At 43.9% G+C, this 26,699-nt stretch overlaps 1 protein-coding gene across 1 annotated transcript; it reads right to left on the bottom strand.

Moving 5' to 3' along the window:
- On the bottom strand, positions 1-25,495 carry SLC39A14 (solute carrier family 39 member 14). The gene is made up of 8 exons (XM_018563686.1): positions 25,262-25,495; positions 17,265-17,445; positions 11,834-12,003; positions 9,603-9,725; positions 5,457-5,633; positions 4,849-5,056; positions 3,534-3,718; positions 1-336 (listed from the first exon to the last, which is right to left on the bottom strand). Exons 1-8 carry the CDS (start codon positions 25,493-25,495, stop codon positions 190-192), a joined length of 1,425 nt encoding a protein of 474 aa, XP_018419188.1. The 3' UTR covers positions 1-189.
- Between the last annotated feature and the right edge of the window lie 1,204 nt (positions 25,496-26,699).

Raw genomic sequence — 26,699 nt, 5'->3', positions numbered from 1 at the left:
AAAAAGAGTTAGCTGGACCACCATACGCCAATATCTGGTTCTCTAGCTCCATACATACAAAGAAGTAAGGAATGTTGCCATAGACATCCCTCTCCCTTTGGTCAGATTTAGGCCACCATTCTTCTGCCGATGAAAGAAATAACTAGAGACGTCGTATCAAGGACTTGTCGGCCTCTGAGTCACCCGGGCCTATACCAGCTGGATCTGACCAGAGAACGTTGTGAGCAGCAGCATAATGGCGAAGCCAGTGAGAAGGCCGGCATTCTGTATGAGAAAAGCAGTGAGGGGTCGACCTCCTTCTTCATCCTCCTTACTGACTTCATTCATCTCAGGGAACTAGAAAAAAAAAGGAGGAAAAAACAAAAGCAAGCAAGATGTATTAAAGATTGAGTTATTGATCGAATGACTGATAACAATGACAGCAAACATTCAGCCCATCTCAAGAAATGGAGTACAAGATAAATCCATTTGCAGGAATACAGTTTAATTTTTTTTTAAAAAAAAGGGTATTTATGGTCAAAATTTGTTTTAAATAAATCTGTATTTCTATATTTAAATTTACATAAGTTCTATCCCACTCCCAATTACCAGATCCATCTAGACCAGTGGCTCCCAACCTGTGTAACCTCAGGACCCACATTTGTTCTTGGTCCTTAAGTTGCGACCCAAGCCGCATTGCAATGGACCGCACGGCATTGCGGTACCATTCGATTAACGCACGGTAGTAGTGTGAACGGGCCCTCAAAAACACTGACAGACACAATCTCACACACACTCCAAAAAATGTTTTGTTTTTTTTTAATCATCTTTTTTAAGATCCCCAGTCTCCCTACCTTACAAAAACTGGAGTGGATCCTCAGCCTGGGGTCCAGTGTGTGCTGTTTGTGCTGTGACAGAGCTCCATCCATGTGTGCAGTGCTTGCCAGAATGTGACGTCACTCCAGTCCAGGCACCTCTACAGGACACGTGAGGGAGCTGTAAGCAATGCATCTATGAATGGAGCTCCCTCGAGGCCATAGTTCCAGCCCACCCCACCTCAAGCTGACACTTGGCACCAAGCAGCATATGAATGGCTGCTTGGTGCAAGAACAGTGCTGCACTAGTGGGAGCCTGAGAAGCCTCTCACCTAAAAAAAAAGTTACAGCCACACGGCGACCCACTGAACACGGGGTCACGACCCACTTTTGGGTCAAGACCCACCAGTTGAGAAACAAGGATCTAGAGGTTTTGTAAACTTAATTATTGAATATGCCCATAGGGTGTCATTTACTCAATGCACTGACATAATTGTACTTCCTTGTCTCACCACTCTCACACAGGCTGCCGTCTAAACAACAACTCAACACCTGAACAATATCATCATTGCTTGCTGGAAGCAATGCATGATGGGATATGTAGTTTTATGAAATTGAGAAATTGCATCACATCAAGCAGTAGGGAAAGACGCAGAGCACACTTGGAATCCAGGAAAGTGATGGGCAGATGGAAGGCAGCATGCACTACATAAAAAAGTAAGCCGTGAGGCCGCCATCAAAAACAACTCCAGTATGTATTCCTATTACAATGCTGATGTTATGACAGGAGGGGATATGATGGGACAGCAACTCCTTTAATTTTCTATATCCGGGAGTTACAAGCTTTTCCTTACGTACCAGTAGCGGCTGTGAAAGGGACCGAGGGGAGTTGTGGGTTGCCTAGTAGAGTATATTCTTGCCAAACATATGCAGTTTAAAAATGTGTTAGTTACAAAAACTAACAGGTCTATTCACTAAGGTTTGGAGAAGGCGGGAAGGAGAAGTGAACAGTCTAGGCCAAAATAGACGATTAGGAAAAATTCTCCAATTCAGCTCACTTTCCAGTCCAGTTATGTTGTCCTAGATTGTTCCCTTCTCCCACCTTCTCCAAACGCTTCACCCTTCTGTGAATAGACCTACAAGTAGCTGCTATTTCTAATTATTTACTCTTCAACACATACACACTACAGGACTGCTTCAAGTCATTCACTCAGCAGCTCAGTTCCCCACCCGGCACTGACTTTGCAGCCTTTAACTGGCGAATATACAACACAGGTGCTCTGGGTGGGAGGAGCTAGTCCGCTAACAGATAACGAATTGAGAGCTTCTGCTATAGAAATTGAGAATGAATTGCTCCAAGGTGCTTGCAGCTACAGGCGTCATTGTCACGTTTTTAAGGCAGGTGGCAATGCATAGGCTTCCTGGATATGGAATCTCTGTGACTGGTAGTCACAGTGATCACATGATCATAAACAGTCACCTGAAGCCGTCAGTGTCTGCATGGTCACTGCGCAGGGGGCGCCATGCAAGTGTGCTCCCAGCACAAGCAAGGGATGCTGGCTGTACACATCGGCTCAGCCTTAAAGCCTATCTGATTTTTTCACACCACACCAATGATACAGCAAACAGGGCACAGCACACCTCAGAGAAACATGCTGGTAAGAATGGGCCATACTACAAGCAAAATGAAATTTCTCTGGTCTGAGTGTCATCTGCACTGGAAATGCATCTGGTGGATTCAAACCTTGAATTTCCTACAACAAAATGGTGCAATCCTCTTCTGGCAATCTGAACAGAACAAGTTCGTGCCACATTCATAGAAAGATGCACTTTTTAGAAATGTGACTTGGGAGATAACCGTCTGTGCTCGTTGACTACACAAAGTAAAAGAACTTTGCACCACTTTTTTTTCTCCAACAAGAGCCAGCTTTCAGTGTCCAACCTACATTATGCGCAAGCCCAGAAAACCTGACTGGTTTCTATAAGGAACACCTCTGTTTTACTTTGCTGTAGTGTAGATCTAGAAAATAAATGGCCACATTGTTCTCCCGCAGGCCATAATCTGCAGAGACATAAAACGTGAGGTATTTAAACCGTAAATCACGCTAAGCTGCCGTGGTTCCCAGGAGTCAACTGAAAACAGATTATTTATAGAATTTCAAGAGGCAGTGGTGCAGTACCTAATATCAGCCACTAGGCGGTGCTGTGTGCACAGTAATCTGAAAGCCATCATGAAAGATGAATCGGGTTCTATAGACCTCATCAACCTATTAAAAATTAAACCATTTTGGGGTTTTATGTGCAAGGTAACAATTTGTCCTTTTTATAGCAGGATTCAATTCCATGAATTTAGAAAGGAGAAGTTGAATGACTAAACCATTTTGTTGGGTTTCCTTGGGTTAATAATCATTGTTTCCTAAACTTTTTTTCAAACATTTTCAATCATTTTTCCTTAATATAGTAAAAAATAAAAACCCCAGAAATAGAAGGCCTGGTCTAGATTATGTGATATTAAAAAAATTGGGGAACATGTTCTATTAAAATGTTATAAAAAGTGAATAGCATTCCAATCAGAATAAGGGGTGCAATAAAATTCTCTCAGCTGTGTCCAGCTATATTCCGGGAAGGAGAACAATATCTAAATGTGAAATGAAGTTTGGCTGCACGCTTATTTATTCATCAAAACATTACTCTGAAAAGCGATGGGACGGGACAAGGTCACCGCTTGTTTATACGTACCATGTCAGCAAGTGCAATGTACAGGAACATCCCTCCTGCCAGTCCAAAGATCCAATTGGAGGAGAAATGACTGCCGGCCAGGATCCCAAAGCCCAGGCCCAGGTAGCAGCAGCAGGCGGACAGGAAGTTGAAGAAAAGAGCCTGAGGAATGCTCATCCCGGCGTTCAGCAAGATGACAAAATCACCTGCAATATAAACAAACACAGGAAATTAAGGAGATTCTGATGGCTAATCAATAATCTCGTACACCGCGCCAATGTACTTTAGTTCTAAGGAGACTTTTCAGGTGAAGAAGTTTGTCTAGTTTACAGCGGGCTTGTGTAGCCAATTGTTTTATTATGTCCTCAGGGTTATAAGATAAGAACAATCTGTATTTGTAAATGAAAAGGTCAGCGGTTTTACATGGTGCAATGACAGGGTACTGCCCTATGGAAATGGACTGTATGCAGTTCTATTATACAGCCGTACATCATTTTTTTTTTTTACATGGACATTTTTATTATTAGGATTATTAATTTACAGTCTACACCACTTTGCCCGCCTAGGTTAGAATGACATCCCCCTGCTCCTGGGATACCCACATAAGATATCCTGGGAGGTATCAGCTGAAGTATTCACAGCTATGGAGGCAGAGGGACCTGGACCTGCCAATGAGGGGCCGTTGCAAGAATCTAGAAGAGGCAGCCAGCTCCCGATGACAAAGGAGCGGGTGTGCAGCAGATCACAACAGATCATTGCTGGATACGTTTGTTTATTAAAGGACAACCCAGCATAAAAAGGGGTTGATGTCAAAGTTCCTTCTTTAAGATTCTAGAACTCCATTGCGCCCTGGACCTCTGGATATAATACAATTTAATTTCACTGTATGGCAGTACACCTTATAACAACATGAGCCACCAGACACAACCATTGCACAATTTTAGAACACTATGCCAAGGGTGGGCAACTCAAGACCTCCAGCTGTGCTTTAACTTCAAATCCCAACATGCCTACATCAGTCTTGCAATGCCTCATGGGACTTGTAGTTCCACAACAGCTGGAGGGCCAGGAGTTGCCCACCATGGCTCTATGCAAACACAGAACATCACATTGTTACTGCTATAGTCCAGAGCCCTTGTTTTGAAACGCTCAGTCCCTTTGTATTTATTGTGCGGCCCTCGGACCCCAGTAGTCTGTAGTGGGAGCATTTACTTGTGAGGGGGTAATAGAATGATCTCTACTATTTGGAACGTTCAATAGCAAAATTAGCCCTACCTCTTTCAGATGTACAGACATACATTTTATTTAAAACAGAGGCAACGTAATCCATCCCTACCAAGCTCATGTGGGAACTCTTCGCACAAGATTGCAATGGACGTGCTGACGCCTTGGAAGACAGACACCGTGAACGAGGCTCCAATAGCCAGGCCATCTATGAAGTTGTGTAACCCATCACTGAGAGTGATCATCCATGCCAGCGTGCCAATGTCAGAGTAACGGATCCCTTTTAACCAGTAACAAGAACTCTGCTGACCCGGTAGGTCCTGTATGGGAGACAAAATATAAATGGCAGGCCGTCATTATAACAGAGCAATTGCTAGCATTACCCTTTGCTGGATAGTCTGCTGCAAAAACCCGTCTAGCTGTCCACAGATACTACAATTTCAAGGTGATGTAAAGTCCCAGCATATCCTCTCCTGTTATAACATCAGCATTGTAATAGGAATACATACTAGAGTGGTTCCTGATAATAAAATCAAAGCTTGCTTGATAAAATCCCTTTTTATGTAGTGAGTGGCGCCTTCTACCTGCCCATCACTCCCAACATCTTCCTGGATTCCCATCAATTATCAGCGGTTGACCATAATCAGACTATTACAAGATAAAAGTGGACCGGTTGATGATGGGCAGAAACACATCAAGTAGGTGATGCATGTAACCAACCTGTACTGCCAGCGACCCCACCACAACCTTCTCATCGCCAGGATGTTGTCGGAGATCAGACTCGCTGCTGCCTGGAGGGGGGATTATGTGGTCCAGGTCTCCGTTCTGCAGCTTCTCCGTCACTCCCTCTTCAGCATCACGCTTCCTGGCATCTGCCGTGTAGTGACTGTGACCATGCTGGAGATAGTGAAGAGGGCGGTTAACACCTAGTAACACACATAAGAAAACATTGACTCTGCAGTGCTGTCCATGTTCAATCCTTGTCATGCCAAACCAGGAAGAGTGTCCAAAGTGGCAGAAAATGGACTAAAGACATTTTAAAATAGATTGCACCTATGACAAATAAAATGATCCCTATAAGCTGATCTCTGCTAACTAGAATCCAATCTCCACCCAATAATGACTCAAAAGCCCAACACCTGCAAACCCCCTGATCATTAAGAAATTAACCGTTTGTGCCCTGTTCCACCCCCACAGTCTTATGCAGAAGCATTACAGTGCAACTGCAGCCCAAGTTATGCATAACGTGGAGCGGGATTAGGACCCCCTGTGAGGTTTTTATTGCCGTGTCCTCATTAGGGAGATCCAGCCTCTCTATTTGTCCTAATGCCCATTATCTGAAAGTAAAACAAAATCCCAAATTTGGGTTGTCAGCAGAACAGGGATAGATTGGAAATCTTCCAATGGGACATGGGTTCTGGTGACCACCAGGGATTTCCCTCACTTTGGAAGGATTTCTGCAATCATCCTGTCCTGGCTATTGGATAGGAAGTAAAATGAAAGCTCCTCAAATGGGACATAGATGATAAAAAAAATAAAAGCTGACAGGGGTTGTGATCCTCCCATACTCTATGCAAAACTACAGTCCTCCCCAAAAGCAATATCAAAATCTTTCAGGATTTGTTTTCAAGAAAAACACTGGAATTTGACCTGGTGCGTATTATGCAAATAAAACAGGCTTTGAGCTACTTGGTACGGTTCCAACAGCCTGGTGCATAAGCCTGGAAAATACAAGTTGTCCTCAAAAGTGGAAAACATGCCCGTGGTGACCAAAGATTTCTTGTTTACTTTTCTCAATGAACAAGATGTACGGCAACATCTAGTGGAAGGTATTATGATTCCTACTGTTGAATTTTGGGTGTTACCTCACTAGCTTCTTACATCATAGAGGGCAAGATCTTCTGTGACTATTAATAGCCGTGTTACTGTCCATCTAGAAGTTTAGGTGTTCCCTCTCTTCCTGTTCTATTCTCGATTGTATAAAGCAGATTAAAAGATTAGAACAGGTTGGGTGGTGCCCATTGTAATAGTTGCAGCTTGTGTGCTGCAACTATTACTTGTGTGTAGAATTTACTATAAGACTTCCCCCGGAGTTTTAGGTGCCCTTACAGAGGATTAAAACTCACAGACCTTCACCAACTGTGACACCCAAGAACCGTCTGTAGACCACCATTCATACCCTGTCCAGATGCTTCTGAAGGATCCACTGCTCACCAGCACATGTGTAGAGACCATTGCACTAAAAATGCACAAAACTGGCCAATTGATCTTTGGACCTACAACACAGCATAGCATACATTGCCCTCCATTCACCATATAGATGAACAGAAGTTTGCAGACAGCCGCTGAGGTTTGTTAAGGTTGGAGCAGGAGAGTGGGCGTAAGGACTTTGGATCTTCGCACCCCGTGAAAGGGCACCCATAGGTAACAGATACGTGGCACAACTTTCAGGCATCTGCAGAGCATATATTTTTGGATGATATGACTTCCTAATAGTCATCTCATCCAGCTACATATTTACATTGCTTCAATTAAAAATGTAGGATTTAAAAAAGGAGGAGAACTATGGGGTCAGTGTTTTTCCCCATAGTTCTCCTCAGGGTAACGGGAGGACACAAACTAGTGTCCTCCCGTTACCCTAAGCTCAGTATACCACGAGCTACAGCTCGCGGTATACTGAGACGCCGCAGCCGGAGCGGATCCTGACGTAGATGACGGGATCCGCCCAGCTGCGTGAGTGACAGCTGGCTCTGCCTATCTAGAGGCAGAGCCAGCTGTACCAGCCCCGTCCGTTCCGCCAGTCAGCGCTGGCAGATCGGAGCGGGGAGAGGGGAATCCAGCCCCTCCCCTGTCACAGCAGAGAGCCGTGACAGGATCGAGAGGTGAGCGAACCCGGTATGTGTTCGCTCACCTCCCGATCTACTGAGCCGACCTGTGACAGTCTCATTATCACAGGTCGGCTAGAACTATGAGGTGAGTGGAAATCACTCATCTCATAGTTCTCCTTTAAACAAGTGCAGGTTAATAACTTGGCAGCCATGTACAGTGTATGGGGACAACTCTTTCCCGTCCCTTTTAGTGACTAGTGATTATCAAAAATATGAGGAAGCCAAACAGTAAGGAGCGACATTCCTGTAAATGTACCTTGGCTGGCAAGGGAAGAAATGCACCAGTTTCTAGTTAAATAATAAAAAAACCTTCACTGAAAACAAAAGAAATCACCAGTTGCATAACAGACTCTATTCATATCCTGGTTTTGTTACAGACCAGCTCTGACATATACTCTGCTCAACACAATGGCTAAATTTACTTTATCAGGAGGTGAGAAAAGGGAACATCTAGGTCATTGCCCTCGTACTTCCCAGTGCTCAAAAAAAAAGACAAACAATCCCATAATTTCAATATGGATAAAAAGATTCCTCCCCAAATGTCTTGCCAAGATTGCCTGCAATGAGACACCTGCCTATCCTAAAACCACTGGAAAAAGCATACGCACAGGGAACGTGTTGGAACAATACAATGACTTATGACAAGCATTTCCCATTGTCAAAAGTAGTATTATTTTTAGAAATAGAAGGCCCATACCTGAAGAAATCATTTAGTGTTTTTAATTATAAAATGTTTAATTACTCGTTTTCTAGTGGCTCCCAGCAGCACTCAACCCCTGCACCCTGCACGGGTGCCTCCATCAGCTAAGCTGAGCTCCGGAGGCACCTGTGCGTGCCCAGCCATTACCGCAAGTGGCTGTGTGTGTCCATAGACACACACACAGCACTGTGGCAGGCCACGCCCCTCCTCGCCGCCCAACAGGTTGATTGTCCTCCCCTGAAAACAGGAAATTCTGACGGAGGACCCGCAGCAGTGACAAGCGACGCTGACAGGTAAGTGTGGGGAGGACGGGGGACTCAAAAAAGGTACTTGGCGTTTTTCACCTTAATACAGAGTATGTATTAAGGTAACAAACGCCCAGCCTTTAGTAATCCTTCAATGCCTTGTGCATGTAAATATCCGCATTAGCCAGTGAGCGCTGCAAACAAAAGGGCTAAGCAATATCTGAAAAAACAAGTGGAAATAAAAAAAACAAACAAAAAAAAAAAAAACAGTAAAGGCACTATTAATATGGGATGTTCTTGGATTCCTGCAGCAGGAACATACAAATTCCTGCAACAGGAATGCCAGGTGTGCGCAATCAGATGCGGACGTTTTACCCACTGAAGTAAAATGACAGGGTGACGGCGGCCACATCTCATGTAAAACATACATGGTGCATACATACATCCTGTGTCCAGCGGCATTCAACTATCCCAAACCACATGTTATCATATATGAATACACACGGACAGATGCAGCCGCTGTCAACCTGCCATCCACTTCAATGAGTACAGCGGCCACATCTGAACAGGGACACCTGGGGATTCCTGCCACAGGAATGCCAGAAGGCCCCGTTTCAAAAGAGCCTAAAACTCCACTCGCTGGCCCAAGAGTAGAATACAAATTAATTATTAATATGCAAAATGTCATATTTTGCCTATTAAAAATGAAGTTAAAAAAGTGCTCATTAGGAAAACAAGGTGTATATGGACAGCTAGGTAACCAAGCAGTAAAAGTCAAACTGCTTATGATGACATTTGCCTGCTGACACTCAAAAAAGGTGCGTCAGGATCAGATAAAGAATGGGGAGCACAAGTCCACATCGTTCATGTACAAGACAAACAATAATAATAATAATAATAATAATAATAATAATAATAAATACTGAATATTTAGATTTCAGGACTGCTTATCTTTATGTTAAAAAAAAAAATTGCACATGACCTTTGCCCATACAAATCTGCTTCCGTTACCAAGCTACTGTCAGCACGTTACCTCATGTTTTTGACTCAGCAGCATTTTTAGGACCTTCTCAGTGAAAAAGAAGAGATAGAATCCCCCGAAGATCACAGCAGATGTTGCGATGTAGGCATCCTCCAGAGGGTTAAAGCCAAAGGCCTGCGGTATAGGGAGAAATCAGTTCAGTGTCCTGCACACAAATCAAGGCTTCAGAAAGAAAACAAAAAGTGAGTTTGTCCTACTAAAGGGGACCCGTTGACTATAGACTTAGTAAAAATAATGCTGGAAAAAGTAAGGAAAGCTGAACGCGGGCCTGGTTTATTGTTCAGTTATGATGGTTTTAGTGTAGAAGTTGAATTTCCTTTTTTTTTTTGCAGGAAGATAATTAATGATTTATGAAATGACAAGTGGAACGGACACTGAATTCTGAGGAGCTGCAGGGATGAGAAATGAGGAAAAAAAAAAAACCCAAAAAGGAGAAAAAAAAAAAAAAAAAAAAATTTTTTTTTAGACACAAGGCGACTTGTCCGAGCACTTGACTTCTCCAACTCATTCTTCATACCTGCTTCCCAGTGGAACACCAGTGCCTGTTACATCAAAGTCTCCTTCAACATGACCTTTACCATGAGAACATACGAGAGCTTAAACAGGACATGTGAAGGACACCGTTGGAAAATACACCAGAACCTTCATTACTGTCCAATATACACAAAAACATGCAAAGATGGTGTCCAACCTACCCACACTTTCCTCTTTCTACAGCTTTACATGTACCATAAAGTAACAGGTTCTCTTTAAATACGAGTCCTGACTGGTTTTACGGAAGAATCTGAATATTTAGTCCAAATGGCTTAAGCCTATAACCAAAAGATTTATAGTCACCCCCTTATGTAGCTGCACTTGGTTTATATGCGTAGGACTCTTCAGATGACCTCCAAACCTTGACTCTCAAGCTGAAGTCCTCACGCCTGACCTCATTCACCACAAGCTACAGGACAGTGACCTGTAGCTTTTAAATGTTCCTCTTAAAGTGGATCTTATCTTAAAATAGAAAATGTGTGAGCAGGCAGGCTCTTTATTGCAGAAGAGATATGGCAAGGTCTGTTCTGCAATAAAACAGACTCATCTGCCTGTCTGCAATCGTCTTTATACTGTACATAGAGCTGCACATGCACAGTTCAGTGTACATCATCAACACACCTTGGTGCTGAAATGTATGAACTACAATGCACATACGTGGAGTTACGTTGCTCCCCGCTGGCCAATCAAAATGGCCCAAGATCCCAAAACACGAAAGAAGACTGAATGAAGAAGTCTGTGCTGGTGAGGGAGCGGAGAGTGAAGTCCGATTCCAAAAAAGTCGCCCTACCTCTCTGCCAATGCTGTGCTGTGGAGTGTCGGCTCTACGGCTAGGCATCTGTATGCCTCCAATCCGAATTGATAAAACAAATGAGCTGAAAAAGAGTTCCTCATTTATTATTAAAATGCACAAACAGCCATCAAGGACAGTGCCAGGACCGCTAACACATCCTGGCTTAAAACCCTAAACATAGCTATCTTTAAGGCTTTTTAGCCGAAATGCATTAGCAGTCCTGGTGATGTCACCGTCAGTCGCTTGTGCATTTTATTAATAAAGGGAAATTAGGAACTTTTTTTTCAGACTCTAACATATCTGCTGCATTGACTGCAGGCATACAGGAGCCTAGCTGTAGAGTCGGCACTCTACAGCACGGCATTGGCAGAGGTCTTCTTGTGGCTTTTATTGAAAGGTTAGTTCCCCTTTAGCTACTTGGCTCCATTCGCACGGATAGGTTCTTGTTTGAACAGAGAAACTGTGTGCGAGATCAGAAAGCTGACAAGGCAGCTACTGTCGGGCTTTAGGTGACCTCTAACCCTTGGCTCTTAAGCCACAGAAGTATGCTCATAGACATAGAAGGTAAATAAGAGGCAAACCTAAATCTCTCTTAAGCGGCCTACACAATTATAGGTATTTAAAGCTAAATATTCAAATCCTTGCATGAAGCCAGTCTGGAAAGGTTCTGGGTAAAGATGTCTGTCTGTTCTATTCCGTGCAGGTTTACAGAACAATTTTCTCTCCACTCTTGAGGCGCTAGAGAGACACAAAATTGCCTAACTTGCAAAGATGTCACCCAACGGTCCCCTCTCCCTCCCCATTTCAAAGCACACCAATGACACACACAAGAACACTACGGGGTACCACAAAACACACACACCAAGTCTCAGATTTGCACAAGGTCCCCCCATACCTCGGGGATGAGCTGAAAGATAGCGTTGGAATAGAGGGTCCCAATGGCGAGAGCAATGAAGAAGAGGAGAAGACGCTTGTAACAGGCTTTCTTCATGAAGGGAACCACGCCAGCCCCCAGGAGGGAGCAGAGGGAAATGACGGTGACACACAGAAGTCCATAACCCCACACTGAGGAAAAGAAGAGGAAGACCAAGATGATAGACAAGGAAATTATACCAGAAGAGGGGAGAAATAAGAAAGTTGATCAGTGATTTGATTACATAGATATCAGTTTGGTTAAACCAACACATTTATGGAGGTCACCAGCACACGTAAACTGAGCAAAATATGTTTTCTTTAATGCATCAGGTATGTTTCCAAGAAGGAGCCATTTCATAGGAATAGCTCACACTCGAATGTCTTTAGTAGTCAATGCCTGAGATTTGTCCATCCCTAACCGATCCAGCAAACACTTTGGCCTTCCTCGTTTTGTTTATTTACAACTTGACGTAAATTTAAAAATGTGTGTGCAAGGGAGTGTGTATGTGTTTGGGGGTTGAATGGGAAAATCAAACTTGTCTTGGGGTCCTCGTTAGAGCATCTCAGTACAAGTATACCCAACTCCAGGTCTATATATGGTTCTTCAGAAGGTCCTAAACTGAGCAGCAGCCTATGCGCAAGATGTTTTCCTATAGACTTAGAGGGTTATTCACAAAAGAGTGAAGAGTTTGGAGAAGGCAGGAGAAGGGAACAATACAGCTGAACTGGAGAATTTGTTCTAAATCAGCTATTTTGGCCTAGATTGTTCACTTCTCAGGCCTTCTCCAAACTATTCACCCTTTTGCGAATAACCCTGTTAGTTTTTTTCCCCCATCCTGACTACAGCTGGCTAACTCGCACAGAACGAATGTACATGCAGTCCCGGTGGATGAGTAAGCTATGACAATTTTTTATAAATAGACCCCTATAAAGGCTATACGAGTTAGAACATTTTGCACATAGGCAGACCTGCAAAACCCCCTGAAGACGTCAAGACGACGAAACGCGTAGGGGCGGGCCTAACTACACGCCATACCAACACAGGACTCCGTTCCTAGGCTGTGTGTATTGATCGAACAAAATCTTAAATGTTCGTGATTGTCCGTTTTAAACTTGATTTTTAATAAAGCCTCTGTGTTGAAAAACATTACACAATGAAAGGCTTCTTTCTTCCATAAACGTGGAGACACATCCTTTATTGAAGACCATAGTGAGACGGTGGATCGATGCTGCGGTCCTGAGAGCTTCTGTCTGAGCGTTTCCGGCTGCTTATCACAGCCACTACCTCACGGTGAGTGCACCTTTCGAGGGGATATATGTGGTATTAACCCTTATCCCCAACATAGTTCACGGAACTTCTTTTGAACACCTTTTTTTGAATATTTTTTCGAATACTTTTTGAACAGTCCTCTTTGGATTTGACACATCACATCATTCAACAATTATACGGTGGTTGTCACTAACAATTGGTCCACATACCCTGTGGGATCAATGATCCAGGGCCAATGATGGGTTTTTTAGAAAGACTTTAAGTCACTAATATTCATGTGTGTATTATACTATTATAGTTTATACATTTGAGTCACATATATTTATTTGATTTTATGGTTTATGATATTAACACGTTATATGTTGCGGGCGCTGCATAATTTGAAAGTTTAGCCGTTAGTTTAGGACCTTCTGAAGAACCAGAAACCGGTACGATTTCCATCACATACACCCATTCTGTTCTGGAGTTCACGTTTCCAAAAAATAATTACGCAGACTCTGTGCCCTGAATGCTTGATGGCCAAAAACAGATTATCAATTCTCTAAACAGGGCAGAGGTTGCCGTTTCATGGGCTAAATCAACGTTTGGAAAAATACAACTCATTAACTGTGATTTGGTGAAATAACAGAGGATTAGGGATCGTAATACCTACATTAGGCCTTATATTACAGTTTTAGTAACCTGGGTACCACTTCATGGATAAGCCTGAGCAAGCAAAATACCTTCCTCTGCTGATCCTAGTGCAAAGTGCTCGGTTTAGGTGTGCAGTGACCCCCAGTGTTCCCACATTATGTCCCGCCTGATGAATGTACACCAGAAACGGGGGAAGTAAAGCTACAGTCACACCTCTGAGTTGTTTTTTTATGTAGTGCGGTCTCAGCGTGGGACGTTCAGCTGCATTTTACAATCGCATTGGCAGAGAAAGTGCATTTTGTTGCAAACCCCACTGAAGCAAGATTTTTGTTTTTGTTTTATTTAATGTACTGCACAAAAACATGGAGGTGTGAATGCAGCCCTTGGCAGAAGAAGTTTGACATTAAAATAACAATACAAGATTACATAATAAATCTTCCTTCATTTAACCACATAGAATGGAGCAAGTTAAAACAAGGTGATGCTGCTTATTCAGCTGTGCCAAACTCGCTTCATACAAACATGCACCGTAGAGTAACAACCATTTGACACAGCAGAAATTGCAGCCTTTAATTAAACCCTGGAAAGGAGAGAAAAACAAATTAAACAATATAACAAGTATAAAATCCATTCATGCTGCAGACACCTGAGAGATCTCGATTGAAATGGGTAAAAAAGTTAACCAACCGCAAATGAATTTATAACAGATCTGTCAGCTCATCAAGGACATGGGGGATGGAGGCAGGACCCTCTGAGACCTGAACATACATTGCAATCTCTATAGACCATACCCCTTCTCCAAAGACCATACCCCCATCCCCAAAGACTGTAGACCGCACCCCTTCCCCAAAGACTGTAGACCGCACCCCTTCCCCAAAGACTGTAGACCGCACCCCTTCCCCAAAGACTGTAGACCGCACCCCTTCCCCAAAGACTGTAGACCGCCCCCCTTCCCCAAAGACTGTAGACCGCACCCCTTCCCCAAAGAGCGTAACCCAGGGATGGCCAAAATCCGGCCCTCCAGCTGTGGTGAAACTACAAATCCCATGAAGCATCTCTCTCCGGGAGTTATGTCTGTGAGAATCTTGCAAAGCCTCATGGGATTTGTAGTTCCACCACAGCTGGAGGGCGAGAGGTTTGAGACCCCCTGCTCTAGCACATCAAGTCTCAGATGTTTATTGGTATCCAGTGTTTACTGGATGGGCCGCAGTTTGGCCATCCCAGGCGTAACCCATATCGCCAAAGACCGTAACCCATCTCCAAAGATCGTACCCCAGATTGATTGAGATTAGGCCCCTCTGTACAGCCCAAAGCAACATTTTTCCTCTCGAGATTTATTCCTTTCTGTAGCTACAATTATCAGTTAAGGTTGTTTATTTCCTTTACCCCAAGAGAGTTTAACTCACAAATAATGGCCTAAGGCTATGGCCCTTAACTGCTTTCTGGATACAATGGCAATCTAGTCAGAGCAGGCAGAAATTAGGATGTATAAGACAGCTGATTAAAGCCATCTGAATGTGTTCGATATATTGAGTGGTGAGCGAGCTGTTAGTTTAATATCGTTTGGAAGCGATAGTGGAAATGTTAGGCGTGATGATTTTGCATGTGTATGATTTATAACGGCATGAGCGCCTTCTGTGGTGTGAGCCGGTACTGCACCTCTGGGATCAACTGCAGCAGAGCATTAGACAGCAGCGTGCCGATGGACAAGGCAATGAAATAGGTAAGCATTCGTCGGAAGACAGGCTTCTCTACGCATGGGGCAAAGAAGACACCCAGGAGAGAGAACAGGCTGATCACGGTGACTGCCACGAATCCAAAACCCCAGACTGTGAATAAGAGCACACTGTGAGGGACACATGTATAGACAACACAAGAATGCAGAGCTGAGATAAAGATTACACACAAGAGTATACATGACGGCATGCACAAAACATCATGTAATGTATAAAAAGCTCAAAAACAGGTAGACAAAAAGAAAAATACAATGAACAAAAAATGTGCTGCATGTTTTCCACATTCTTTAAATTCCTCCAGCACTGAGCTGCAGATTTCTCACGTCCTCCATCCTACGACGCACACACAAGTTCTCCCTTCACATTGCAGCGCAACCAATAGATCTTTCCTGCGTTTTCATTTATGACTGGCCATCTCAACTAACAGGCAGAGCTCAAGGACCAGTACGAAAACAGTTGTCAGGGGATAACTTGCACCCATTTCAACAGACAGCTGGAAGCAACAGAATTTTTAACAATGAACTGCGAGTAAACATTTTATTAACCTTTGCAGTGGGGCTGTTTCCCGCTTTGCAAGGGTTAAAGGAGAACTATGAGGCGAGTGATTTTCACTCAACCTCATAGTTCGAGCCGATGTGTGACAATGAAACTGTCACAGGTCGGCTCAGTAGATCAGAAAGCGGGCGAACACATAGTCGCTCACTTCTCCATACTGTCCCTGCAGAGAGCCGTGACTGTCACTCACGGCTCCCTGCAGGGACCCCCCCCCTCCCCTATCCTCCAGCGCTGATTGGCGGAACGGACGGGGGCAGGTACAGCTGGCTCTGACTCTAGATAGGCAGAGCAAGCTATCAATCACGCAGCTGGGTGGATCTCAACAGTAATGTCGGGATCCTTCCCGGCTGCAGCGGTCTTAATATAACGCGAGCTGTAACTCGCTATACACACTGAGCTTAGGGTCACGGGAGGATGCTAGTATATGTCCTCCCGTGACCCTTAGGAGAACTATGGGGAAAAAACACTGACCCCATAGTTCTCCTTTAAGTGCTCATTTTCATCTAGGTGCAAAATAAAAAAACAATACTCACCCCAACCTCGAAGCCAGCTGGCTGTCACAGAAACTTCCCTCCAGCCTTTATCCACCTCATTGATGGCATGTCCCTCTGCATCCTCACATCCAATACACCATTAGAAGCGATGACTCAAGGATCCTTGGACCACCACAACCAAAGTGTGGGGGGGGGAAGGCTGGGGGACTGCGAGGATCGGGTGTTATTTTTGCACATAGATGAAAACGAGCACTTGAAAAAAACCAGCACATATTACATTAAAATGTCGATTGCTCTACAGAGAATATCGGTTCAAGGTGACTTTCTGAATTTGACAATCTTACTGCATGCTTCTTGAACAGTAAAAAGAGTATAAGACACAAAAAAAGATGAAATATTAAATAAAAAAATAAAAAAACCAAAGTCAGTCCACATATAGGAGAAGCATGGATCATGCATGGATAAGAATGCGGAATTAGATAACACAAATGATTAGGGTGTTAGATGACAATTGTCCTTGGCTGGTTATCTCCTACTACAAGAACAGTGAGAACATATTTATGACACATCAAGACACTAATAAGAATTCCGAACATCCCAATCTTATTATCACTGAAACATTATCTTTTTTGTTTTGTTTATAAACATAACTGTTTTATACAAAGTTTATGTTATTTAATGGCTTTTAGGAAGCGAGCACTCTAGAAAAAACTTCTTTCTTACCCTCGCCAGTGCTGGGTCTCCCCTCATCGCTGGTCTCGTTCTGAGGGACAGGGCTTCCTTGACATGACTGGGTTTCCAACTGTTGGAGGATTGAAGGGCAGAGGTTCTGCAGCCCCCCAGCATCCAACGTAGAGTCCGAGGTCAGGTTGTGAGCAGTAAAAAGAGTAGAAGCACTGAGACACTGAGGAGAAAAAAGGACAGTAATACTTTCAGTGATACCACAGGACTAAGGTCATGTTCTTCCCCTCTGCTATATCTTTTTCCTGAGCAATGCATCTTCTTAAAGCAGACCTTTACACTAAAAAAATCTAATTCTACCAATTCTACCATACATCTCTCCATGTATGATGATGAATAATAACAGACATGTCAGGTGTAAAATGCTGCGAAATATTTCACACTCGCAGAGCGTTCACTTCCTGCTTTGAAGGTGCAAACGACTTCAGTTTTCCAAGGCAATGCACACTGGGATTGCCTTGTCATCAGCAGAGCATTGCTGGGAAATCTCATCTGTAAGCTCACCAGATCTCAGGGAAAGGCATTTTCCTCCCCTGAGATGATGTGCATGGTCACATGTCCTAGTCACATGTGCCAGAAATCCAGGAAGTAAACTGAGCTCTAGTAACCTGCCCTTAGTAAACATGGTCACTGTCAGAAGACTGGGGAAGAAAAGAGAAATAAGGAATGCAAAGAATACAAAGCCGGCAATTATCTAGAAATATGTGTTTGTAGATTGTCATCACTAAAAACATTTCTAAAAAAAAAAAAAAGGTGTATTTGCCGTTTGTTTTTTTTAAGATACGGGTAAAAGGCCGCTTTAATACTTCACTTCTGTCCTCTCCACATGCCCTACACAATCTCTTTAGGTTTCCCCAAGCCATGAGGTCTTCTTCTGAATATCAGTTAGTGTTGGCTTTCTTTGTTCTTCAGACGATTTTCAAACCACTGCAACTTAGTTCTTCCTCAGCACCTTCAACCTCTTTATTAGAGGCATTCTTTCATAAACGTGCGTTAAGCACCATGCTTTAGGACAAAGGTTACGGTTGGCCTAATCATAGCCACTATAGGCTAAGTAGTCAGGTCTGCGCAGTGAAGGAATGGGAAGATTTGAGGCTGTGGTGACTCCAAGTCCATGAACGCATTCTATGTTATACAAACGCTCAGCAGGGAGAGGGGTGAGGGGGATGGAGGCGCATGAAAAGTGCACTTACATTAGTACTAAAGCCTCAGCATCTTATTTTAAAAAACACATCCGTCCTCATCTGCTATTTACTAGACAATTTTATAAAAAAAATGCCTCTAAAAATGCCTCCATGTGGCTTCCTCACACTTCTGGTCAGGTGCCTGCTTGAGACTACAGGTCCCATCATTCCTAGTGTTATTGCACATGGAACGATGGGACAGGAAGTCATGGTTTCCATTCCCCTAGGCTGCCTCTGTATGTATTCTATGAGTGTACACATATGAACAGCTCTAGTGGGGTTCTACAGGACTCTGGAAGCCAAGGAACCACCCTCATACCAGAAATCAGGGCAACTGGGGAACCAGGATAAGGGAGGATAGCAGGAAGTTACATTGAGAAGAAGCAGAATACAACACTTTCATAAGCATCCCAAATATTACACAGAAACCGGGTTTTAAGAACACTTTAAATAACATCGGAATCCATTTTCTTTTAAAACCAGGGTACGGTTTAAAATACATAATTTTTTGGCCATCTGTGTCCCATTTAGGAGATTTCCTTCACTTCCTGTCCTGCAAGAGGAAACCTCTCCAAAAGTAAGTTAAACCCCCTCTAAGTTAATGGAACAAACATGGCCACTGCAAGATTTCCCCTCTGTTCCCGTTTTAATTGATTTTGACTAGGGCTGTGGAAATTAAAAGATTAATTTCTCGATTAATCGTTAAACTTTTTGATCGATTAAAATTATTTTGATCGCTAATGAAAACACGCACCTCTCCGCCGGCTTCCGGGAGTCCCGTCGGACTCTTCCCACCTTCCCTTCGTTAGCCGTCACGGACATCGACTTCCCCAAGTGGCTCCGTCGGCTAACGAAGGGAAGGGGGGAGGAGTCACTTGGGCCGGTGAGTTTGCCCAAGAAACTTTCTACACGAGCGCCAGCCAAGGCATTGGCCTATACACATACAGCACAGCAATGAAGTAATAAAATGAACTAGGATCACACTAATCCAGCACGTTATTATTCTGAGTTGCCCCACTCAAGCGGCGGCCATATTGAGTGGGGCACGTGAGATTAATTAATGTGTATAGGCCAATGTAGTTGGATCTGTATATGTGTTATAATTCATCGAAATTAAAATCGATTAATCCATTTAAAAAAAATGTAGATTAATCGAACACGAAAATTTTAATCATTACCAGCCCTAATGTTGACTTTTCCCTTCACTTTGTGCCCTGGTAACAATGGTCAACAGGACAAATGGAAGGGTGACTCTAGCCAGTGGGGGGGGCACAGCAATAAAATACTGACCGAGGCTCTAACCCCTCATCACCACTCTACCCCAAAAAAAAAAAAGGTTTGGGCTTTAGGTACACTTTACCAGAAATAGATCCAAAATATTGAAAATGAACCTTCTAATCATTTATATTAAAATAATCTTATGGTTTTCCTTCTTCCCACGTTGCTCCGTGTAATCATATTTGGGTTTTCTTCTCATTTATCAAAATCTTTTTTTTTTTTTACTCCTCGTGAACCAAAGAAACCTCATGAAATCTTCTACAAAGCTCTACATCACCAGCATACAACAGACATTGTCCAAGGCTTATCACTTTCTCCAGACAAACATTAAAGTGAATGTGTAGCCAAAACTTTCTCTTGGATAGAGTGGTGCAGGGTTAGAACTAGGGATGCACCAATACCGGTTTTTCGATACTCGCCGATACAGAGTACCGATACACCGATGCCGTGTGCCCCGTTTCAGGAAGCCGGGCAGTGAATCACAACCCGCTGCCTGGCTTGCTGATTGCCTGGGAAGACTGTGTTCTTTCTAAAGAACACCAGGCTTCACTTGCAGAGACTGTCCGGCTTCCTGATTGGTCAAGAAGCCAGGCAGCAAGTGAGCCAGGCGGCGGGTCATAACGTGCCGCCCAGCTTCCTGATTAGAAAGGAAGCTGGCTCCATAATCTCCCTCTGACTGGTATCGGAGGCAAGTATCTGAGCATGTGGGCGAGAGAGTACTCGCCCAAATACTCGGAATCTGCATCAATACTAGTATCAGTACATTCCTAGTTAGAACCTCTGGAGGTTTTAATTGCCATGTACCCACTGAGGTGAATCACCCCCTCTATTTATCCTGGTGAGCATTGTTATGGGACAGAAAGCTGCCACCAGAATAGGAGGTCATATTAAATCTTCCAAAGGGGACACCTGTTCCGGTGACTTTGTAGGAAATTCGATCTAATTTCTTGCTGTATCTCTGGGACAGGATGTCAGGAGGAACCTCCTTAACGGGACAGAAACAGCAAAACTATCAGGAGTTTCAAACCTTTCCCACTCCATCCAAAAAGGAACAAAACACATCACATGACATCTCTTGACCTCCGCTAACTGTAATTTCTGCCGATTTTCATCTTTGTTTTTTCACTTGCATCATCTTCACTAATAATTAACTTTTTAGGGACTCGGCATTCTTTCATATTTCCTTACACCGTCATTGGCCTGTTCCTAACCAGACAGATGGTGCAAGTTGTTATTATCTTCATTACATTTTACAGCCGCAAGCACAACAAGATAATTTGATTTGTGGTTGTGGTGTTTTTCAAAAACTGTCTCAGCCACGCTCGCAAAACATCACTACACCACAACCTTAGATAGGAAACCTGCGCTGAAGAATCATGGATGCCGCCATTGCCCGACCTCTTTTCCTGTCTGTCATGATGATCCGGAAGCTTCACCAGCTTCTAGGTGACCAACCTGGAACACATACAGGTTTGGTGTTCTAATGCCCCTAATCTGCATGCTTGTTCCAGGTCAGTGTATTATAGTACTCAGTGACGTGCAGTGGAGTCCATTTTTGGTGAGGCATTTCCCCCGCTTGCCCCCGCCCTGCCCGCCTCCGCCCATGCCCCGGCCCACCTCCTCCCCAGCCTGATCACCGAGCTGTGTGGAGGAGGGAGGGAGGATGGATGGAGAAGGGAAGAGACATGGAGGAGCCTCTCTGTCCCTCACTTGCTTGTCACCAGTGAGGCATTGAGATTGATGACCTCACTGTTTTTTTGATTGGACAGCTTGCAACAATCGCTGTTTGCCATTGGTCCAAGCCATCCACAGAGCTCAAGCCTCCAACAGCATGTAGAGGCTGTTGCAGCTCTTGTCGGAAGCCCGCTGCTGTGTAACCTAACTTAGCTGTCAAAAGCCGGATGCATCGCTGCCTGTAATTAACATCCAGCGCTCCGTCCATGACAGGTTACACAGCGGGGAGGATTTCCCTGATGTGTAACCTGTTAGAAGCCAATCTGAATAGAGAAAATAGTACTAGGCAAGGCTCTGCCTCACCTGCCTCCCCTGACCTCACGTCCATGATAGTACTGAAGGCAGAGACAGACAACAAATGTTTTCTGAAGGAGGTCAACAGGCAGACAGCCTACAAGTTACATTTAGTATAGGCTTTGTTAATATGAAAAATGACTTATTATTTATCATTTTCCATCCATCTTCTATTTTTCAAGTGCATCTGAAGCAGGGGCAGGTGGCCAGCGCTCAGCTGGTGCCTAACTTTTGTGGTTTCCTATAGCTGTTGGCAATGGAGTTGGCTCCTGGATTGGAAAGGCTGGCTCCTGAATTCCATATTAATTGTTCCACTCCTGCTGTAAAAGCAAAAAAGGGTTTTATTTCTAGTTTGGGATAGAGAAGGGAAGGGTTAAAACTCCTGTCTTTTTTTTTTATTATTCTATAGACAGTTGTCCCCAGCACTCAAACATTGGATTTCTCATCGCTTTGAGCACCATCTGGAAAAAAGGACAGATTAAAGCTCCCAAGAGGGAACATCAACAGAAATATAAACCCGACAGAGTCTACCTGCTCATCACTATCTAAAATGTAATACAAAAATGACCCTCACGGTCTGGTTGAGAATATAAGAAGCTACTTCACATTTGCATTAGGCTTAGTGGTGAATAAAGACTTGTGCTCCAAATGCCTCCTCCTAATCCATGGCCAGGCACCGGAGAAAGCAACCCCAGCATTCTGAGGGTTATGATTCCAATCCTTTGTGGACTGGCGTGGACGCGGAGGGCATTAAACTGCAAAGTCTCCCGTACAAAGTTCTCACATAACAAAAATCACACATCTGTGCCAGTATTGAAACACATGTTATTTCCCAGAGCTGATAAGCTAGTGCATACAAGATAAAATACAAGATAAATCAGCAAACATTTCAAGCAGCATTTTGTGCCGTTCTCATTCGAGAATAACCCGTGGACTCCGGAGGTGAAGACCGTTAGGCCATCCAGGGTTCCCAGTCTTCTACATGCAGGCATAGTGTCTGTTACTTACAAAGCTATTTTGACCACCAGTTGCAAGAACTTTAGGGACCCCGGGCAGCCCTGGCTGTTTGATACAAGGTCCTGTCCGTGATTCTAGGACGCCTACCCCACCTTATCCCTTCTACCCTCCATGATGCTACCCTACACCTTTTTTTCCCTCCCCCTCCTCTTCTAAGAGGCACCGCTCGATGCTGCCTTGTGGGCCCCAGCAAGAGGTTTTGTACATGCACGTCAACTACAAAACAGTCCACCCACGAGGTCTCTCAATAACTGTTATTCACCATTGTAACTCTACTCTCTCGATTGTCACACTTGAAAATGGTTTCTTCAATAAAAAAATATCGAGCAGGAAAAAGAAAAAAAAAAAAAAAAAAAGTGATACATCACACACTGCAAAACCCCAATAATAAATGTAAATTGTTCCAACTTTCACTATTTTTTATTGTTATTTTCAGATGACCTCAGTGAAAGTCTACAATAAGTGATTGTAAGGAACGGCACACACAGGTTGATTCTTATTAGATCCAATCTGAACACGGAATGGTCAAAGAGACCCATCAATTGGATTTTAGTGTGTGGGTGCCATAGCTCATTCTAGAGCCAGTTGACATTTGAGAATATATTTTGATCATGTACTGTACTATGTACTATGTACTGTACTATGGGCAAGCATGGATGGAATTCACAAACTCTATTCATAATGTTGTCTACCCAGAAAGCAAACAGAGCACTCCCATCTGTACAGATACAGTGTTCATAAGGTGAGCCTGCGGTAACCAAACCATCTAAACTGGTAGACAAAAGTGCTGGCATACCCCACCAAAAAATAAATGTACCTTCATGAGAAGCTTTATGATGATGGTACCAACTGCAGAACTACCCGATTCTGACTCGGGCACCAACTTACTCTTGGTTCACAGCAACAGGTATGGATATTCCCGCTGACCAATGGCAACATTCAACACACATGAAGGGGGCAGGCCATAATATAGAATCAGATTAATGAGATTAGACCGCAGATTTCACAGGAAAAGCGTCAATACTTTTGCAGATGCAATTTCCATTTATTACGGTCAAGGAATCACAAGTTAGATTTCTGATAGTTGAAGCATTTGGGAAGAACTGTGAATTCTACAATATCTCAACATACACTATTGCCAAAAGTATTGGGACACCCCTCCAAATCATTGGATTCAGATGTTCTGTGAAATCTCCTTGCTACTAAAAATATTCCACTGTCACCTGTTACTGGTATTATAATAAAGTGGAAGCAACTGGGAACAACAGGAACTCAGCCACTAAGTGGTAGGCCACGTAAAATGACAGGGCAGGGTCAGCGCATGCTGAAGCAGTGCACAGAAGTTGGCAACTGTCTGCAGAGTCAATAGCTACAGACCTCCAAATGTTGTGTGGCCTTCAGATTGGCACAACAACCGTGCGTAGAGAGCTTCATGGAATGGGTTTCAATGGCCGAGCAGCTGCACCCAAGCCTTACATCACCAAGTGCAATGCAAAGCGTGAGATGCCGTGGTTTAAAGCACGCCGCCACTGGACTCTAGAGAAGTGGAGACGTGTTCTCTGGAGTGACCAATCACGCTTCTCTGTCTGGCAATCCGATGGACGTGTCTGGGTTTGGCGGTTGCCAGGAGAACGGTACTTGCCTGACTGCAAGTGTAAAGTTTGGTGGAGGGGGGATTATGGGGGGATTTGTTTTTCAAGGGTTGGGCTTGGCCCCTTAGTTCCAGTGAAGGGAATTCTTAAGGCATCAGCATACCAAGACATTTTGGATAATTTCATGCTCCCAACTTTGTGGGAACAGTTTGGGGATGGCCCCTTCCTGTTCCAACATGACTGCGCACCAGCGCACAAAGCAAAGTCCATAAATACATGGAAGAGCGAGATTGGGGTGAAGGAACTTGACTGGCCTGCACAGAGTCCTGACCTCAACCCGATAGAACACCTTTGGGATGAATTAGAGCGGAGACTGCGAGCCCGGCCTTCTCCTCCAACATCAGTACCTGACCTCACAAATGGTCCAACATTCCCATAGACACACTCCTAAACCTTGTGGACGTCTTCCCAGAAGAGATGAAGCTGTTATAATTGCAGAGGGCGGGCCAATTCAATATTGAACCCTACGGACTAAGACTGGGATGCCATTAAAGTTCATGTGCGTGTAAAGGCTGGCTAGCATACTTTTGGTAATATAGTGTATCTTAACATTGGAGTGCGTGGGAGAGAAATAATCCAGTGTGTTATTTAACTTGCCTGAAACCAGGGAAAACCAGAAATGTCAGTTTTGGGGTGGGGCAGCCCTTTAAAGAAGAACTATTATGCTAAATCAATGTGCTGTTTTTTTCCCCCCCAACGGTCTACTTTTAGACTATAGCAATCACGGACTGCAACTAAGAAACTGGAAATTCCAGCAAGGCAAACCGGCATACGGTATTAAACATGCTGATAACTTTTAGCACACAGCTACAGCACTCACCTGGGATAGGTTGCCGGAGTCTCCAATCCCTTTCCCCACCTCCAGCCTTTCCAACAGAGACTGCAGTTGTGGTAATGACAGGGTCTCATTTTCTCCATATCTCTGTAGGAGGTCTTCCAAGAAGGAGGCGGCAGTCAGTTCATTCCTGGTGCTAGAAACAGTCGTCTGTGCCAGAGAAACTTGTGTATCCAGCCCAAAGACCAATACCACCAGGAGAGGCCATATAGGAGCCATGATAATTACTACAGGAAAACAAAAAGAATGTTAGAAGGGCCGTACTATGGCGCCACCAACAATCAGAGCAACGAAGACATTTCAGGATAAAAATTGAAGACATAAGAATAGGGGGAACATTTGAAAACACAAGCTTGCCCGTCATGCTGAGCTTTGGCTTCAAGAACATAAAAAAGTTGCTGAACAAGAATGCAGAGATTTGGATTTGTGACTCAAGCAATGGCAGCCTTAAAAGTTAGGGTTAGAGTCAGAAAAATACGGAGGCATTCGGGAAGATGAAGCAGAGGAACTGGAAATAGCAGGTCCTGTTCAGTTTCTGGGTATTGAAGCTACGTTAGATCAGAAGGTCAGCGGCAGTAACTCTTGCACTGTGGATGTCAATAGAAGCCGAGTACACAATCACGGTCAGACTGTGCTGACATTACTGACCCAGTATACAGCCGACGTGGACTCGTGACACATGATCTGCTAATACAGCGGCACTTAACCTACTTCCAGGTAACCGTTGAATTTTCACACATCCCCCCAAGCTGTGTTTCTAATAGTTAAGTAATATTTCTGTTGAAAATGTGAGTTTACCTCCATTTTAAAAAGGACAAATATACCTAAATAAAATATCTGGTACTGTCGTGCCCGCCTGGTAACTTCCCATGGACTGAATGGGGCTACACTCCTAGGGGCCATTTTATAAATGGGTGGAACCCAGGTACACACACCTGCCTGGTACCTTCCCATGGACTGAATGGGGATATACTCCAACAATAGAGACACTAGGAGGCTGATTTATAAACCTTCCACCCATCTATAAGCTGGGCAAATGCAATTTACATGGCATTCCCTCCACCAGAAGTTCCTTCCAGAGGAGCATAGGAAATTCCAGTGCTCTTCGTCTCCATCTAGTTACATGCCTGGTAACTTCCCATGGGCTGAATGGGTCTATACTCCAACAGTAGAGACACTAGGATGCAGATTTTATAAATCATCCATCCAGCTATAAGCTTGGCAAATGCTGTTTGCATGGCATTCCCGCTCCTAGAAAAAACAGAGAAGCTTCCAGTGCTACATCTAGTGGTGGGAATGCCGTGTGAAAGGCATTTGCCCATCTTATAGATGGGTGGAAGATTTATAAATCAGCCTCCTAGTGTCTCTACTGTTGGAGTATAGCCCCATTCAGTCCATGGGAAGTTACCAGGCAGGTGTGCAT

This window comes from Nanorana parkeri, unplaced genomic scaffold (genome assembly GCF_000935625.1).
Source record: "Nanorana parkeri isolate BGI_ZX_2015 unplaced genomic scaffold, ASM93562v1 scaffold686, whole genome shotgun sequence".
NCBI lineage: Eukaryota > Metazoa > Chordata > Amphibia > Anura > Dicroglossidae > Nanorana > Nanorana parkeri.
This window is presented reverse-complemented; position numbering and strand designations above follow the sequence as displayed.